The 18,356-nt window shown below is 44.8% G+C and overlaps 1 protein-coding gene and 1 long non-coding RNA gene across 2 annotated transcripts in view; one reads left to right on the forward strand and one right to left on the reverse strand.

Annotated features, from left to right (window-relative positions):
• The window catches only part of LOC137524488 (uncharacterized), an 18,719-nt gene extending 2,729 nt beyond the window's left edge, over positions 1-15,990 (forward strand). Inside the window, exons 2-3 of the long non-coding RNA XR_011022703.1 lie at positions 14,680-14,759; positions 15,882-15,990. This is a non-coding gene — a long non-coding RNA (uncharacterized lncRNA). The remainder of the gene's footprint in view (positions 1-14,679; positions 14,760-15,881) is intronic.
• The window catches only part of AMDHD2 (amidohydrolase domain containing 2), a 47,199-nt gene continuing 42,582 nt past the window's right edge, over positions 13,740-18,356 (reverse strand). The window contains exons 10-11 of the mRNA XM_068244416.1: positions 17,383-17,484; positions 13,740-14,871 (exon numbers count right to left, since the gene is read on the reverse strand). Of these exons, the coding sequence (XP_068100517.1) occupies positions 14,783-14,871; positions 17,383-17,484 (191 nt within the window). The 3' untranslated portion in view covers positions 13,740-14,782. The remainder of the gene's footprint in view (positions 14,872-17,382; positions 17,485-18,356) is intronic.

Here is an 18,356-nt window from a genome sequence, read left to right on the forward strand (position 1 = left end):
TTGTTCCGGTTTGTACCTTTTACAAGTACTCTTACCAAGGACTAGTTTTAGTCTAAAGGGAATAAATATAGTAGTCTACATATCCTCACTTCAGTTGTCTTGTAAAATTCCTAAGCGTTGGCAGATAAGAGACGAATTTCATGTTATATACTTTTAATTAACAAAATTGTAATATGCAAATTAGAGGAGTCGGAGTCGGTGAAATCCTAAACTGAGGAGTCGGAGGATTTTTGGACCGACTCCACAGCCCTGCTTCCTTTTTGATGTCCCTTTCTGCTCTCACTCTCTCTGCTGCCTCTCTCTCTGCCTTTCTACTGTCTCGCTTTCTCTGCTTTTCTGCTGTCTCTGGGCTGGTGCACACCAGAGCGGTGCTGAAGCGTTTTTTAAACCGCTTGCAGAGGGAAAACAGCTTGGCTAATGAAAGTGAATGGGATGGTGCACACCAGAGCGGTTTGTTTTTTCCACAAACACAAACTCGGGGGCAGCAACATTTTTTAGATTTCTGAGACGTTTCTGCCTCAATGTTAAAGTATAGGAAAGTGGAAAACCGCTCTGAAAAACGCTAGATCGGAGCGGTTTTCCAGGCGTTTTAGTTACAGAAGCTATTCAGTAACCGCTTTTACTGTAACAATGATTGTAATCTGCTACACAAAAACACATCAAAAAATGCTAGGCATGTTTAGAAAATGTCTCTAAACATGCCTAGAATAGCTCTGAAATCTGCTTCAAAAACCTCTAGCGTTTTGAAGATCTGCTAGAGGTTTTTGGTGTGCACTGGGCCTCTGCTGTCTCTATCTGCCTTTCTGCTGTCTCTCTCTCGCTCTACCTTTCTGCTCACTCTCCCTCTCTCTGCCTTTCTGCTGTCTCTCTCTCTCTCTCTGCCTTTCTGCTGTCTCTCTCTCTCTCTGCCTTTCTGCTGTCTCTCTCTCTCTCTCTGCCTTTCTGCTGTCTCTCTCTCTCTGCCTTTCTGCTGTCTCTCTCGCTTTACCTTTCTGCTCGCTCTCTCTCTCTGCCTTTCTGCTCTCTCTCTCTGCCTTTCTGCTCGCTCTCTCTCCATATCTGTGCCCTCTCTCTGCCTTTCTGCTCGCTCCGACCCCCCCATTTTTGCCCCCCCCCCCCCGGAAATTTTTCTGAGGACGTTCATGCTAACTAGAGATGTGGCGAACATCTCCAAATCCCTGGGGCTTTTACTACTTCCGGGTCGCACTGACCAGGAGTAGTACGCCTGCGCTGCCCGGCGGAGCGCGTCCTCGATAATAGTCATCATAAATAATTTATATATACACCTGGATCTTCTGCTGAGTGCCGGTAATTCTGCCAGTCAGCGCAGTCCAGCCACGTGCCGCTCCCACAGCCAGGAACATTCTGCACCTGCGCAATAGTGCTGCGCAGGTGTCGTACGCTACCAGTAGCAGAGTGTGTGCATGCGCACTACGCCCAACTGGCTCATGTACCTGGACTCACAGCAGAAAATTCAGGTGGTGAAGGAGGACAGCGAGTGACTGATTAGCCTGGAGGGGGCTGGAGGAAGCCCCATGTATGTATAAAACTTTAATTTCATCTGTCTCAGGTTTACTTTTTTACACAGTAGTACTATACTCTACATATGCACTCTCCACAGAGCTGCAGGGAATCCACTGAGAATGTTGTGCCCATTGAACGCAAAGGTATTGTCAATCACCCATAAACCTGATTCAGATTGTACATGAATAATGTGTAAGAGGAAGAATCTCCTCATTCCCCTGCAGAGTACCTGCACATCACTCTTATATGTACCCACAGTTACATTGCCTAGGGCCTGATTCATATTCAGATTGTGCATGAAGAATGTGTAATAGAGGAAGAATCTCCTCATTCCCCTGCAGAGTACCTGCACATCACTCTTACATGTACCCACAGTTACATTGCCTAGGGCCTGATTCATATTCAGATTGTGCATGAAAAATGTGTAAGAGAGGAAGAATCCCCTCAGACCCCTGCAGAGTACCTGCACATCACTCTTATATGTACCCACAGTTACATTGCCTAGGGCCTGATTCATATTCAGATTGTGCATGAAGAATGTGTAAGAGAGGAAGAATAGCCTCATTCCCCTGCAGAGTACCTGCACATCACTCTTACATGTACCCACAGTCACATTGCCTAGGGCCTGATAGATGTTCTTTGTTTCTGTCTTCTACAAGTACTCTTACCAAGTACTAGCTTTAGTCTATGATAAAGTATTAGAGGCAGAAGATCAGCCGGCTAGGCAGGTAACTGGTATTGTTGAAAGGGACTCTGAGCAGTGCCTGTGGGTATGCCTTTAAGCATACCCACAACTAATTAATTATATCCTCACACCTACCAGCATGATGTTTGTAATTATATCCCCCTGGGTTCCTTGTATTTCATTGCATTGTGCTGAATGGAGCTGCCGACACTGGGGAAGTGTCGTCCTGTGTAATTCAATGCTGGACTCCAAAAAGAGCAGAAACTATGGAAATATGCATATCACTTTGAAGCTCCTTTTAGTTTGCTATTTTTGCGATCGAAATTGCCGCAACCGCTATTTCGATCGCGAAAATAGCGAAAACTAAAAGGCGTATGGCGGCGGTTTATATATCATTGGAAAGAGGAGAAAGAGAGCTTCGAAATGATATACATCTTTCCATAGTTTCTGCACTGCTCGCCGTCCCTTTAAAAGGGAATAAATATGGCAGCCTCCATATCCCTCTCACTTCAGTTGCATTTTAAAATTCCTAAGCGTTGGCAGATAAGAGATGCATTTTATGTTACATACCTTCAATCAACAAAATTGTAATATGCAAATTAGAGGAGTCGGTGGATTTTTATACTGACTCCACAGCCCTGCAGGTAAATTACATTGGTCATCTTAGGTTCACTAAAGGTATTCATTAAAGAAAAGAAAAAATGTACCTTATCAGGGGCTTCTCAGCAGATCGATCAAGATTTTTTTTATCCTGTCAGATAGATAAAATCGATTGAAATTGGCCGCAAATCAATCGAATGGGGAATTTGATCAAATAAATTTCTGATTCTATAGAATCGATCGATCGCTGGCTGAAATCGACCAGTGTATGGGCCCCTTTAGGCCTTGTTCACATTATAGGCATTTTTGTAAAATTTTAAACGCAGACAATTTTCAAAATTGCCCTGAAAGCGCTTGTGCAATGATTCTCTATAGGGGCCCATACACTGGTCGATTTCAGCAATCGATTGATTCTATAGAATCGATCAGAAATCGATCGATTTGTGGCCAATTTCAATAGATTTTCAATGGATTTGATCTGACAGGATGGAAGATCTAGATCAATCTGATTGATGGTCCATAGAGTTGCATTGGATCTAATGGTCCAATAATGCATTTAGATAGATTTCCAATACATTTCATTCTGAAATCTATTGGAAATCTGTACCTAGTGTGTGGCACACATTAGATAGAAATTCATTAGATGAAAAAAGCTTCCGGGCAACAGTTGCAATTAAAAAGCCACCTTTATTCCATCCTCAGTCAGAGATCAAAGAACAAGGATCCTTGTTCTTTGATCTCTGACAGGATGGAATAAAGGTGGCTCTTTAATTGCAACTGGTGCCCGGAAGCTTTTTTCATCTAATGAATTTTGGTCTTGAACTGTTTCTTTCTGGAGGCACAGTGCTTTCACCGATTTACCCTCAGTGTGGATTCGGAACCAGTGATCTAGTGCCGGTCCTTTAATCTTGCTTAATTACACATCAGATAGATTCCTGTCTGATTCGACTTGACAAGCATCTGACAGAAATCTATCTGATGGTCAAATCTGCTGCAAATCTATAAGTGTATGGCCACCTTAAAGGGATACTGTAGGGGGGTCGGGGGAAAATGAGCTGAACTTACCCGGGGCTTCTAATGGTCCCCCGCAGACATCCTGTGTTGGCGCAGCCACTCACCGATGCTCCGGCCCTGCCTCCAGTTCACTTCTGGAATTTCTGACTTTAAAGTCAGAAAACCACTCCGCCTGCGTTGCCGTGTCCTCGCTCCCGCTGATGTCACCAGGAGTGTACTGCGCAGACACAGACCATACTGGGCCTGCGCTGTGCGCTCTTGATGACATCAGCGGGAGCGAGGACACGGCAACGCAGGCGCAGTGGTTTTCTGACTTTAAAGTCAAATTCCAGAAGTAAACTGGAGGCGGGGCCGGAGCATCATTGAGTGGCTGCGCGGGCACAGGATGTCTGCGGGGGACCAGTAGAAGCCCCGGGTAAGTTCAACTAATTTTCCCCTGACCCCCCTACAGTATTCCTTTAAGAGAGAGTTCATATCAGAGCGGTTCGTTTACGATCCCCTTTGAAAAGCGGTGCTTGGGCCATTTTTGATTTGCCTCAATGGAAGGTAAAGGAAAACCGCAAAACACTCACAAAATCGCTTTGGCAAGCATTTGCATAAGCTTGTTTTTTTTTTAAATACAGTATTTTTTCCCGAATCAAAAGATGGAAGCGCTCTGCAATAGCGCTTACAAAACCGCCCACAAAAACGAGCGAACGCACAGAAAATGCTTTTTTAAAAAAACGCTGAAAAAAAGCCCACAGCAAGCCGAATGCAATGTGAACAAGACCTCACAGCGTTTAGGACCTGATTCAGATCACATGCGGATCATAAAACGCAAGTACACCTGGTAGATAATGTGAATCGTGAGGTTACTTTTCCAGTACTGCAATGTGATTGTGATACGATTTTCCACAATACAAGGCCTTCCTTCTTCATTTTTTTGGTGCATTTGTGTCTCTGCTCCTAGCATTCAGGAAAAACGCAATTGCAAATCACATTACAAAACTGCACTGTATTTTTGATTGCATTTTGCGATTTGAAGTGGAAAACAACCCATTATCCTGCTGAGCGGTCTGGACGAGCTCAGCTCGTCCAGTACCGCCGGAGCCTGCCGCTCAGGCCCTGCTGGGCCGATTTGGCTCAAATAAAAAGCAGCACACGCAGCCGGCACTTTGCCAGCCGCGTGTGCTGCCGGATCGCCGCCGCTCTGCGGCGATCCGCCACGAGCAGTGGCGAAAGAGGGTCCCCCCAGCCGCCTGAGCCCAGCGTAGCCGGAACAAAAAGTTCCGGCCAGCGCTAAGGGCTGGATCGGAGGCAGCTGACGTCAGGGCGTCGGCTGACGTCCATGACGTCACTCCGCTCGTCGCCATGGCGACGAGGCAAGCGAAACACGGAAGGCCGCTCATTGCGGCCTTCCGTGTTACTTCTGGCCACCGGAGGCGATCAGAAGAACACCTCCGGAGCGCCCTCTAGTGGGCTTTCATGCAGCCAACTTTCAGTTGGCTGCATGAAATAGTTTTTTTTTTATTAAAAAAAAAACCCTCCCGCAGCCTCCCTGGCGATCTTAATAGAACGCCAGGGTGGTTAACATATTGGCATGCAGTAATGCTGAAAACAGCAGACTTTCCTGAGCACTTAGCAAAGTGTCAATTCATAAAGGCTGTTACTGCATGAAAAACTGAAATTACCGAGCAGTGAGGAAATTTACCGACTTGGCTGTAATTACCTCCAACACATATCAGTAAATTGTCAGCAAATGTCAATTCATAAAGCCTTCAACAAGCGGTAAGCCAGACGATAATTACAGACACCTCTGGTGAGGTCTTACCAAGTTACGGACACCTCTGGTGAGGTCTTAATAATGCAAAGTGCAGGGAGCCGAAGTCTCTGAGTCGTCTGTTCAGGGAACCGAAGTCCCTGTGAGTGTGCAGGGAGCCGAAATCTGTGTAAGTCATCTGTGCAGGGAGCCGAAGTCTGTGCGAGTCATCTGTGCAGGGAGCCGAAGTCTGTGCGAGTCATCTGTGCAGGGAGCCGAAGTCTGTGTGAGTCATCTGTGCAAGGAGCCGAAGTCTGTGTGAGTCATCTGTGCAGGGAGCCGAAGTCTCTACGAGTCTGTGCAGGGAACCTTAATTACAGCTTGTAACAAAAGAGAGATATCACTACACTTCTGGTGTACTGCTCAATGGGCTGCGGTAATTTACCAAACTTCAAAAGCAGCTGTGAACATCTTTATGAATTAGCACACAAAGGTCTAAAATACTGAATGCGGTATTTTCCCTCCCAGATTTTTTTTATCGCACTGCTTTTATGAATCGAGGCCATTGAGAGTTACCAGCATTTGCAAGACCATATTCACCAAAATAAAAATTTTAATGTTTGTCTCACACAAATTTTAGCAAAAATATAATGGACTGATGAAAGATGCAGATTTTGGTGATGAGCACTTTCTTGAAAATGTGTTTTCTCAAGCCCATTGACTTGCATTCGGCCAAAATGTGTTTTTGCATGTCTAAATTTGTCCGCAAATATTCTCACCTGTGTGAAATTGTTCTCCTGCTCATCGACTTTAACCTCTTGCCGACCGCTGTACACCATTTGGCGTGAAAGCGGCAGCAGCCCCAGGACCACTCCACGCCGATTGTCGTGAATGGCCTTCAATGGGGCTAGCAGGAGATTGCGCGTGCCGATGCGCGCACATCTCCGCTTGAAAGGCAGTGCTCTGCTCCGCCTTCAGTCTCCCAGCGCTGATCGCCACTCGGAGACTGTTAGACACAGTCTAATAAGTCTGTTCAGCGCTGCGATCTAAGGAAGCGCTGTACTAGGAACAGCCATGGGACATGGCTGTCCCCCTGGGGGAGACAGGAGTGATGCGCTGTCATAGGCTGTCGCTGGGAGAGAGGGACCTGGGGAAAAAAAAATGTAATATTTATATAAAAAAATAATTAACCTGGGAGCGATCAGACCCCAGCAACAGGAAGCTCTGTTAGTGGGGAGAAAGGAGGGGGGGGGGGGGGGGGGTTAATCACTTGTGTGCTGAGTTATATGGCCCTGCAGCAAGGCCTTAAAGCTGCAGTGGCCCATTTAGAGAAAAATGGCCTGGTCTTTAGGGAGGTTTAACACTGCAGTCCTTAAGTGGGTGATGTATTTGGTGCAAATTACTTTTCTAATGCCCATTGACTTCAATACACTTGGAGAAAATGTGGTTTTCACAACCATATAATTTTGCAAATATTCTCATTTGTGCACAAATTCAAAACACTTGCGAAAATTGTGAAAAGAAAATGGCCACGTAAGACTTGAATAAACGTTTTTAACCCATATGCTTTTAAGATTTGTAAGTTGCTCCACGTTACTCATCTGTCTTAGGTCCAGTGCACACCGAGCGGTTTTTGGAGCGATCCGCCGGCCGCATCCGCCTCTAAAAACGCTTGTCTAATGTATTGCAATGGGATGGTGCACACCGGCGGTTTGCGGTTTTTGCCAAGCCGCAAACGCGCCTCCTGCTGCGCGTTTGCGGTTTTCGGAAGCGTTTCGTCCTCAATGTAAAGTATAGGAAAAACTCAAACCGCTCTGAAAAACGCTAGTTCAGAGCGGTTTGCCAGGCATTTTTGTTACAGTAGCTGTTCAGTAACAGCTTTTACTGTAACAATATGTGTAATCTGCAACACAAAAACGCACGCAAAACCGCTAGGTATGTTTAGAAAACCTCTCTAAACATACCTAGAATCGCTCTGAAATCAGCTCCCAAAACCGCTAGCGTATTGCGGATCTGCTAGCGGTTTTGGTGTGCACTGGGCCTTAGGCCTGGTGCACACCAGAGGAGTTTTTCTGAGCGTTTTGAGTTTTTAAATCTGCTGCTCATGTTATCCTATGTGTCTGTGCACACTGGAGCAATGAGATTTTGTAAAAAAAAACCATAGCATTACATTGGGAAGAGCTTTTAGAGGTTTCAAAAGCTCTTCCCAATGTAATGCTATGGTTTTTTTTTACAAAACCTCATTGCTCCAGTGTGCACAGACACATAGGATAACATTAGCAGCAGATTTAAAAACTCAAAACGCTCAGAAAAACTCCTCTGGTGTGCACCAGGCCTTAGGCCCCTTTTCACAGACAGTTGATATGCAGTGAAATGCCTCTCAAGCGCTCACAACTGCTTGTTGCTGCCTGGTAACTGCTTGCTGAGCACACAGTTTAACTGCCTGTGGAAAAGAGGCCTATCATGCCTAAATAGTGAAATGCCCAAAACCATTAACTTAATTCACAGTGTGATTAAGAAATTAGGCAAAATCTGTTTTTAGTAAAAAAATTTCTTTCTTCCATCTTAACTTTGAGTTTTTACAGTCATTGGCTTTTTACCAAGAATGTAAACAGTTTGGTGAAACATGAACCCCCTGTTTGGCACCGTTATTGACAACTTTAGATTCTGTATAGCTAGTGTTGCATTTTAACCCTCCTGGCGGTTTATTAAAATCCGCTAGGGGGCAACAAAGCCTTTTTTTTTTTTTTTTAATGTAGCGAGACAAGGTCTCGCTACATGATAGCAGCTACTCAGCGGCATCCCCCCAGCCCCTCGTTCACCTCCGGCGATCGGAGATCAGGAGATCAAAGAACGGGATCTCCTGGAGGGCTTCCCCCGTCACCATGGCGACAGGTGGGATAACGTCAGACGTCAAAGGGGACTCCGATACCCCACATCGCTGCCCGGCACTGATTGGCCAGGCAGCGCACGGGGTCGGGGGGCGGCTGCGGCGCAACGGATAGGCGGCGATCAAAGTGCTAGCTGCGTGTAGCAGAAAAAAAAAAAATTATGCAAATCGGCCCAGCGGGGCCTGAGCGGTGCCTTCCGGCGGCATAGCCGCCAGGGAGGTTAAAAGGTTCGCAGCTACTTTAACTTTTATTATAGCTGTAGTGATATTCTCCAGGAACTGGAAATACCATTGCAGAGTTAAACAGAATTCTCAAATAGCTCATGGTGACCTAAAAACTGCTTGAGGCTACTTACACAACTTTGCGTTTAGGGGACGTTAGACGGCACATAACGTGCCCCTAACGCAACGCCTGGTGGTGTTGGAGCAGGACGCTACCAAGAGCCGCGTTACAAGCAGCTCTTGGTGCGCCTGCTCTGTCGGAGGCGCTGCGGAGACCACATGAGCGGAGCTCTCCGCATCACGTGGTCCCGCCAGCCAATCAGCGGCCGCTCCAAAGAGTAAACACTGCAAGTGCAGTGAATGCCAAGTAGCCGTGTGCCTGGCTACGTAACGGCCTCTCCCCGCCTCCTCTCCACACCTAAAATAAAAAAAACACCCGTACTGAGCATGTGCAAACAGTCTAACGCGGCTTAGCCGCGTATAAACTACTGCATGCAGTACGTTGTCTTGACGTGAAGCGTTACTGTGTAACGCAACGTGGGCACTGTGAACAGCCCATTGATTTTTCATTGCTGTGCGGTGGGGGTGCGTTACAGGCTGCTCTAACGTGCGCCTGTAACGTCCTACTGAGAAAGCAGCCTGAAAACTGGTTGACCTGAGTCCAAATTCGCCAGAGTAGCTACATAAAATATGAAAAGTGTTTAAGTAGTGGCACAGTCTAATAGTTATCTTTTCAGACAATGAAAAAACTGGGAAAATGAACTAGGGCTTAAAGTCAGAAGTGACTCCCATTAACAGGATGGCTGTAGAAGAGCCAGGAAATAGTCTCTCTGTAAGGGCTGGAACCCACTAGGAATCACTGCAGCGATTCCTAGACCAATTGCGATTGCGTTAGGCTAAGATTTGTAAACTGTACTGTGCTTCCAATTAGCATTTTTTTTCTTTTTTTTTATAAACTTTATTATATTTACCAAATGTCACGATGTCCAGCTTCTGTCGGTAGCCCCATCGTCTAATGGAAGAGGTCTCTAAGACCAATAAGAGAAGCGCCTGTGACCTCTTCTGCTAGGGCATGGGGCTACGGACAGAAGCCAGAAATCAGGACACCCAGTAAGTATAATTACTTTTTTTGTTATTAACCTCCTGGGCGATAATCCCGAGCTGAGCTCGGGGTAAGCCGCTGCGGAGGATTTCTCAGATCTCAGGCCCTAGTGATATTTTTTTTGTTTTGTTACACGCAGCTAGCACTTTGCTAGCTGCGTGTACATGCCGATCGCCGCTGCTTCGGCCCCCCCGAAACCCCGTGCGCAGCCTGGCCAATCACCGCCAGGCAGCGCTAAGGGGTGGATCGGGGACTCATGACGTGGATGACGTCATCCCGATCATCGCCATGGCGACGGGGGAAGCCAAACAGGAAATCCCGTTCTGAACGGGATTTCCTGTTTGCTCTGATTGCCGGAGGCAATCGGAAGGGGTGGGGGGATGGCGCTGTACAGCGGCTTATCATGTAGCGCTAGGCTAGCTACATGATTTAAAAAATTTTTTTTTACAAAAGTGCTGCGGCGCCCCACAGGAGGTTAAAATTGCTCGGCCCCAAATCGCTGAAAAATTGCTTTTCAAAGCGATCTGGCAGCGCTTACATACACAGCATTGAGCGCCAACGTGCTCAAAATGCTGCATGTCCTGCGATTTAGAATAACCCAAATCGCAATCGCACTAGTAGGTTCCTCACCATTTAAATACATTGGGAAAGCGGTTTTAAGTATCGCCGCCGATCCAAAACTGCTGCCAAAAATGTCCTAGTGGGTCCCATCCCTAAGACAGTGTTCCCCAACCCAGTCCTCAAGAGCCACCAACAGCACATTTTGCAGGAAACCACAAACATTCACAGGTGGGGTAAGTAGAGTCTTAGTAGAGCTAATGAACTACCTCTGTGGATTTCCAGAAACCATTCACTGTTGGTGGGCCTTGGAAACAGAGTTGGGGAACTGTGAGGCCTCTTTCACAGTAGGACGTTGCGTTTCAGAGCGACGTTAAGGTCGCACAACATGGCCCTGTGCAACGCATATAGACTTTAACTTGGACGTTATTGTGCGTTCTTGAACACTGTGTTAAGTGTTATGACGTCTTTCTTTATGCGTCTCTTGCTGCGCCGTTTTCGTCACACACTGATTACTATAAATTATTTGTTTTTGGTTTAGTATTGTGGGCCGTTTGGCGATTACGTCGGATACTACAAATAACAAAAATCCCCCCAAAAATATATTAAAAAACCTGGAGCATGCACAATAACAAAAAACACAAAACATGTGTATCTACGATGGAACGAAAAACGGCGCATGCGTTACATTTAAAAAAACAAAAACATTACTGAGCATGTGCAACACAAATAACAGCAGATTAATTGCTAAACGCACAGCCTGCAGCACTTTCTAATAATGCTACACGTTACACACAAACGCAATGTATGCACTGTGAATGTCGCACAGACTTAGTATTGCTGTGCGTTAGTCTGCGTTGAAACATTTTCTAACGTGCGACTTTAACGTTGCACTGTGAAAGAGGCCTCAGAGATCTGCTGTGCCGCTGGAACAGGGAAGACATTACGTTGCTGCAGCTGGACTCTTCAACATCCCTTAAAGAGGAACTTCAGCCTAAACAAACACACTGTCATTAAGTAACATTAGTTATGTTAATTAAAATAGCTAGGTAATATAATCTCTTACCCACACGGTTTTAAAAGAACAGGCAAAGGTTTGTGATTTCATAAGAGCAGCCATCTTTTTGGTTGAAAGAAGGTGACAGGGAGCATGAGACAGTTCCAACTGTCCTGTGTCCTGATCACCCATCCCAGTTGTTAGGCAACATGAACAACATAGGGAATCCCATCATGCTTTGCACAGCATCAGGGGAAAAAAGTCTGGGCCGTTTTCTTTAATGGGGTGGAGCTTACCTAAAAATGCAGCTAAAAATGAGACTTCTATAAGAAAAACAAAGTTCTGATGCTGTGAAACTGTTAAACACCAAGCCTTTTCAGTTCTGCTGAGTAGATTTTTAGTCTGGAGGTTCACTTTAAAGATGCATTTACAGTGCTCAGTTGCGTTGCAGAATAATTCTGCTTGTCAACCCACTGCCCATACAATTCTATGGGCCTGATCGCATCTGCATTGTAACAGATCGTGATACTCACTGCATGCAGGCTTTGAAATCACATGTCCAGTCTCAATAGCAGTTCACACACATCATAATGCATACGTTATGCAATGTGCAGTGTGAATTCAGTCTTAGGCCGGGGTCCGGGACCCACTACTTTGTGGCAATAGCAAAGTGCCCGCAATTTGCCAAATCACAGAAGTGCTGCGATTTCACAAGGATTCCCGGAGCAATTGTGATTTGGCCACTGTAGCCATGAGTGTGATCTAAAATGCTGCAGGCAGCATTTTGCAACCGCTCTATTGCCATGCTGCTAGTGGGCCAATCCCCATAAGGATCCACTGGTATAGTGCCTAGTCGACTGCCAGCAATCGGAAAGTGTTGCAAAAGCAATCCTAGAGGGTCCCAGGCCTTAAAGAGAGCCTGAGATGGCAATCAGGGGCCTATTTACACTTACCTAGGGCTTCCTCCAGCCCAATTAGGTCAGTGGGTCCCTAGCCATTCTCCTTGAAATGCTCCCGTTAAGCTGGCCGGCTGCGCTTTTCTTTGCATGCGCAACCGCACCCCTGCCACAACCCCTTGCCCGGGAGCATTTTGCACCTGTGCAGAAGGGCACAACTGGCCAGCTTAGGGAGAGCATTTCAAAGAGAACGGAGCAGCCAGAGAGGACAACGAGGGACCTAACCAGGCTGGAGAAAATCCCAGGTAAGTATAAATAGGCCCACACACGCCATCTCAGGTGCACTTTAAGAAAATAACTTGCATGACTAAAGCTACCTATTTAGCTAGGCTTTAAATGAAAACTCCACTGAAAACTACAATTTCAGCTAGAGATTGTTGCCAGCAACCTTAAAGGACAACTATCAATAAACATTGCTTAAACTGGGACAGGAATAACCTGTCTAGGTGTTGTGATGTAAATCTTTACCTGCTTATAGCTTCCTTTCATGTTATAAACCTGACTTCAATAGCCGCCTTTCTTTCACTGACCTGTTGGGAGCAGTGAATCAGCTCATTTTCACATGTGTGCTTGTAATATCCCCTCCCTACATCTATTAACCTTGTATGTGTACTTTAGCTAGTCAGACGTGCCAAAAGTTATCAACTTCAGATTATTGCACCTGCTGATCTTCAGTACGAATGAAGATTTCTCTTTAATAATTTCTCTAAATGAGCTGTCCCAATAAGATGCTTAATGTCTGAGGAGAAAGCACTGAGACCTGTGCGGTGCCTGAAAGGAAGGAAAGTTATGCATTTCGTATCTGCCAATGGAGTAAACATTATCTGCTAATTGTGTGTGAAACTGTTTTTTTTTTTTATACTGTTGAAGAAAAATACTCTGCCTTTCTAAGAAACCCAGAGACCTGCACTGGCTGGTCCCACATAAAAAAACAGACTTACCTCTGCAAATTATTTTTTGTAATGTAGCTAAAACTTACACAAAGTAAAGCAGAGCTTTTGGCTTTGGTTTTTAATATGAAAAGTGGAAACATGTTTACACAGCAATTAAATACTATTTAGACATTATTTGTACACTGTATTTTCAAAACACTTGGTTATTGATAGTTGTCCTTTAACCCCCCATGCCGACTTCTTATATTTCTTGAATGGGGTCGGAATTCTTTGTGATATGGATTCAACAGGGGTGAACTTCCATCCAATAATGCCCACCATGGCCTCTAGCCTGAAATCAGCTGGCCATTGCCAACGTGTCTTGAAAGTTCAGCTTCATAAATGCGATTTGGAGAGCCCTGCTTTATATAACTGATACCCGGGAAATCCAGCACACAGAGCGCCACTTTCATTCAGGCCTTTTGGGAAATGAGGGTGCTGCTGAAAGTCTCCAGTGGTAACAAAAGCTGGCAGGAGATTCAGACTTGGCTGTCCACCACCAGGAGATTAAAAAACATCCATTGTGATAAATGTTATTTTTTATTAGTACTGTATATTATTACTATCGCTCAAAGTTACAGATAACACTTTGCTCTCACATGGTGCAGAATGGCTATACTGTATACATCACCCCCACTGCTAATGGACAGTCCTGTTTCCATAGCATTGAGTCTCTCCATAGACAAAAATGGCTGGAAAATGTAGGGGATAAAGGCAAATATTTTCTCTGTGATTATAACAAAGATAGTAATGGTATAACGTACTAATGAAAAATAAATGTTTTATTGATAAACGTCCCTTAACAATGCATGCCACGTTCTGTCACTCCTAACCCAATTAAAACAGTCCCGCTTCTCCATGACGATGAGTCTCTCAAATCGAGGCAGCTGATTTCGGCGCTATGCTGCATGCTTGCTTTGGGTTCCCGGAGTTTTGGTCATGCACCACACAAATTAGTACCAAATAAAACAAGAGGCTGCCGGCAATAGCAGGTGCCCAAATTACGTGTCCCGTTCCCCTCCCCCCTAAGTTGCTACAACTCGGAGGGGGAAATAGTAATCAGCGTGGGCCCGGAGTTTGTGTAGTTGCAGGGTGAGATGTTTTTTCAGCTACAACCTGCGTCAAAATGCCGCGAGCTGATAATGAATGGACGCTCTCAGATTGTCTTTATTACAACAGGGGCAAAAAAAAATAAAGTCTGTGACATGGCCTCTCATCCTTGATCTACTCTTATGTTGTAGCGGCTATGCGGTCATGCATGAATATTTTTTAAAGTACACTAATCAGGACAGAAACATTTGAACGTTCTTGCTATCCTCCTATAATACTTTCAGAGTCACTCACATGAAACATGATTGAAGATCTGTACTAATATGGTACGATTACAATAAATTGGTTAAAGGTGAGATAGACTTCAAAAATGTATCGCTAATGGCAGCTTCCCTATATTTCCCATGACAGATATAATTTCAGCATCCACCTAACGGCAGCCAGTAAATAAGGCACAGTAACAAAGGGATACAGAATATGCTAGGCCTCAGGTAAGTCCTTTCACTGCCACATCTCATAGTAAACCACCAGACTTCCTCCACACAGCCTCCCCCGCGATGTAGGTCTCTTTCACATTCAGGCTGTCATCCAGCAGGATAAAATCTGCAGCAGCAAAAAAATACAAAAAGACAGACAAATCTGAAACATTCTGAACTGTATAGAAGTGTACAGCAACATTTCACACAAGTTTAAAAAACAAACATTTTATGGCTGGATTTACACTTAGTACATTTGTGTTAAGTTCCATTGAGTTGCAGCATGTATTTTTTCAGTAGGATACAACGCAATGCAACTCAACGCAACATATCCAAGTGTAAATCCAACCTAATGGATACAGCAAGTATCCAAAGGAGGGGTCTGCACACAGTCTTGGAGCAATAAAAACTTGCACTTTTTGCGTCACTATTACACACATGCAATGTTCATCTGACCGTTTTGTCAAGGCATAATAATAATAATAATCCGAACATTTGTATAGCGCTTTTCTCCTGTCGGACTCAAAGCGCTCAAGAGCTGCAGCCACTGGGACGCGCTCAGGAGGCCACCCTGCAGTGTTAGGGAGTCTTGCCTTGAACTCCTTACTGAATAGGTACTTGACCTAGCCAGGATTCGAACCCTGGTCTCCCATGTCAAAGGCGGAACCCTTAACCAGTACACTATCCAGCCACTACCATAAGCAGAAAAAAACATATCATATAGGTTTTTTTCTGCCTATGCCTTGACAAAGGGGACCCCTAAAGGCCCCCGAAACGATCGTCTGACAAACCTGTCAAATGAACATTGCATGTGTGTAATGGAGCAATAAAAACTTGCACTTGTTGCTTCACTAAGACTGTGTGGACCTATCCTTTGGATACTTGTTTATGCTGCCTAGGAGTCCTGCACCAGCACTCGCACAATAAGGTGTGCGGTTCTTTTTCTATAATGGTTACAGCAATCGCTTCTGCCAAGTAGAAACAGGAATACAGGGTACATGAAGAAATGATAAGCTACTTAAAGAAAATCTGAAGCAAAAATAATCTTACAAGATAATAAATTTTATGTGTAGTATGGATAATATTACATACTGTAAGTTGCAAAGAAGAGTCTAATTTTTATTTTCTGTTTTATAGCTTTATTTAGAATATTTCATCAGACTTTCACAGTTGCAGTGTAGAAACCACACTGTCTTTCAAGCTGTAAAACAAAACAGAATAATGACCCTTTGAACTTTCCTGCAATAAAACCCTATCTCAAGCTGTCTCACGGTTTCTTGGCTGTTTTAACTCTTCAGAAATACAGGGCTGAATTTCCTATACTGGAAAACAGAAAGGGAATTCACATAATTTCTTAGTAGGGCGGAAATAATAATAATAATAATAAGATTTTTTTTATCTCATCATGTTGCTTCCAAATCACTTTAATGGATACCTGAAGTGACATAAGACATGATGGGAAAACCATGGAAACGTAGTACCAAGCCTATTTGAAATTTGCCCGTGTTCACTTTCTATTCTTTTTGCATTGCAGAAGCAATACGGAAAAAAAAAACCTTCTGTAATCTATGCAAGTAAGGCAGTCAAACAGCAGTCAGCTAAAGTGCAGCTCTCCTGAAAAGTAATTAGAAGGCCAAACAATTATTGTTCTGCACACAGACTCCTGACAAGGACATATTGCTGAAAACTCCAACTGTTACCATATTTTTCGGAATATAAGACGCTTTGGAATATAAGACGTACTTCCGTTAAGAGGGCAAAATCCAGGAGAAAAAAAATATATATATATATATAATAAACGTGGTGCGTCCATGGTCCAGGAACTTCTTGTAGGATGTTCTTCCCCAATTACTGTGCCCCCCATGTCTCCTCCCCCTGAATAGATGAAAGCAGTGTCAGCGCAGCTCTCACCTAATCCATCGGCGCCCATGGCAATCGAAGACCTCTCCATTACTGCTCCTCTAGTGCCGGCACTAGGGGAGCAGTGAGGGAGTGGTCTCTGATCACTGCGGGCTCTGATGGATTAGGTGAGAGCTGCTCTGCCACTGCTTTCATCTATCCCAGATGAACAGAGGAGGACATGGGAACAATACAGAGAGTCCCCATCATCGCAGTGGGTTGTCATCGGTTCGTATCGGTGGGGGTTTATAGGTCGGGGACTCCTTGTATTTGCAATATAAAAAACGCAGGGACTTTTCTTCTCCAATTTTGGGGAAGAAAAAGTTCATCTTATATTCAGAAAAATACAGTAATAAAATCTCTTAAATCTCTTCCCGGGAGCTGAGTTAGTCAAATTATACCTCGCACTGCATCCATGGCTGCTGTGTTCACTTCACATTGCAACCCTAATGGCCCTTCCACAGTCTGTTGCATTGCGTCACAATGGTCAATATCACTGAATTGCAACTGATTGCTATTCCATGCCCCATTCCACATGTTTCGATATTCATGCCAATTATTTGGAGAAGCCAAGTGATTGGGGTGTATACTGCTGTATCCTGGGGCACTGAGTTGATCATGTGAATCTCTTCCCAGCTACAGCATTCAGCAAGTTTCTCTAACAGCAGAGTCAGCAGACATTGAATTTAGTGACCATCGCTGCTGGTAGGATAGCAGTGATTTATGGTCGATTCCGTACCTGCATCTGCTCCAAAGTCCAACGTCCCCTTACGATGCTGCAGATTCAGAAGTTCTGCTGGATGAAGAGAAGCAGCTTCGAGGGCTTCTTCAACTGTACAACCTACCAGACGACACATGGCTCAGCTTACTCACATAGCACACTATACATGCACATACAATTTTATTATGGCGTTAGTCTCCTGCAGCTTGTGTTTTGACAGTGTTTGGGCTATGACTGAAGTATATGGAAACACTTATGGAATTCTTCAGAACTACCAGTGCAAAAAAGGCTTTAAGAGTTTGGCAGGTGTTTACAGTGAAAAACAATCTAACTCAATGGCCGATATTCTTGTTTGACGAGTGTCAGCAAACGCTAGAAAAATCCCATAAAAATGTAAAGAAACAATACAGTATAATGTTTGTATTGGCATATAACAAAAACTGATGTGAACAAGGCCCTTAAAGGAATAGTCAGGCAAAAAAAAAAAAAAAAAAAAAAAGCTTCACTTGGGGCTTCTACCAGCCCTATGCAGCCATCCTGTGCCCTCGTAGTCACTCACTGCTGCTCCGGTCCCTCGCCGCCAGCTAGCTTCGTTTTTGCCGACCTCTGGGTCGGCGGGCCGTCACGCGTGCATTTGCATGCTTTCCCGCTGGTGCATGAAGCTATTGCGGGCATTAACACATACATTTTTACGCGTTAGTGGTGCACTAACGTGTAAAATGTATGTGTTAATGTCAGCGATAGCTTCATGCACCAGTGGGAAGGCCTGCAAATGTACGTTTGGCGGCTCGGTGACCCAGAGGTCGGCAAAAACGAAACTAGCTGGCTGTGGGGGGACCGGAGCAGCAGTGAGTGACTACGAGGGCACAGGATGGCTGCATACAGCTGGTAGAAGCCCCAAGTGAAGCCTTTTTTTTTTTTTTTTTGCCTGACCATTCCTTTAACCACTTCGCATCCAGACCTTGTTTTCCCCTTATTGACCAGAGCAGTTT

The sequence above is a fragment of the Hyperolius riggenbachi genome, chromosome 7, assembly GCF_040937935.1.
Source record: "Hyperolius riggenbachi isolate aHypRig1 chromosome 7, aHypRig1.pri, whole genome shotgun sequence".
Lineage (NCBI taxonomy): Eukaryota > Metazoa > Chordata > Amphibia > Anura > Hyperoliidae > Hyperolius > Hyperolius riggenbachi.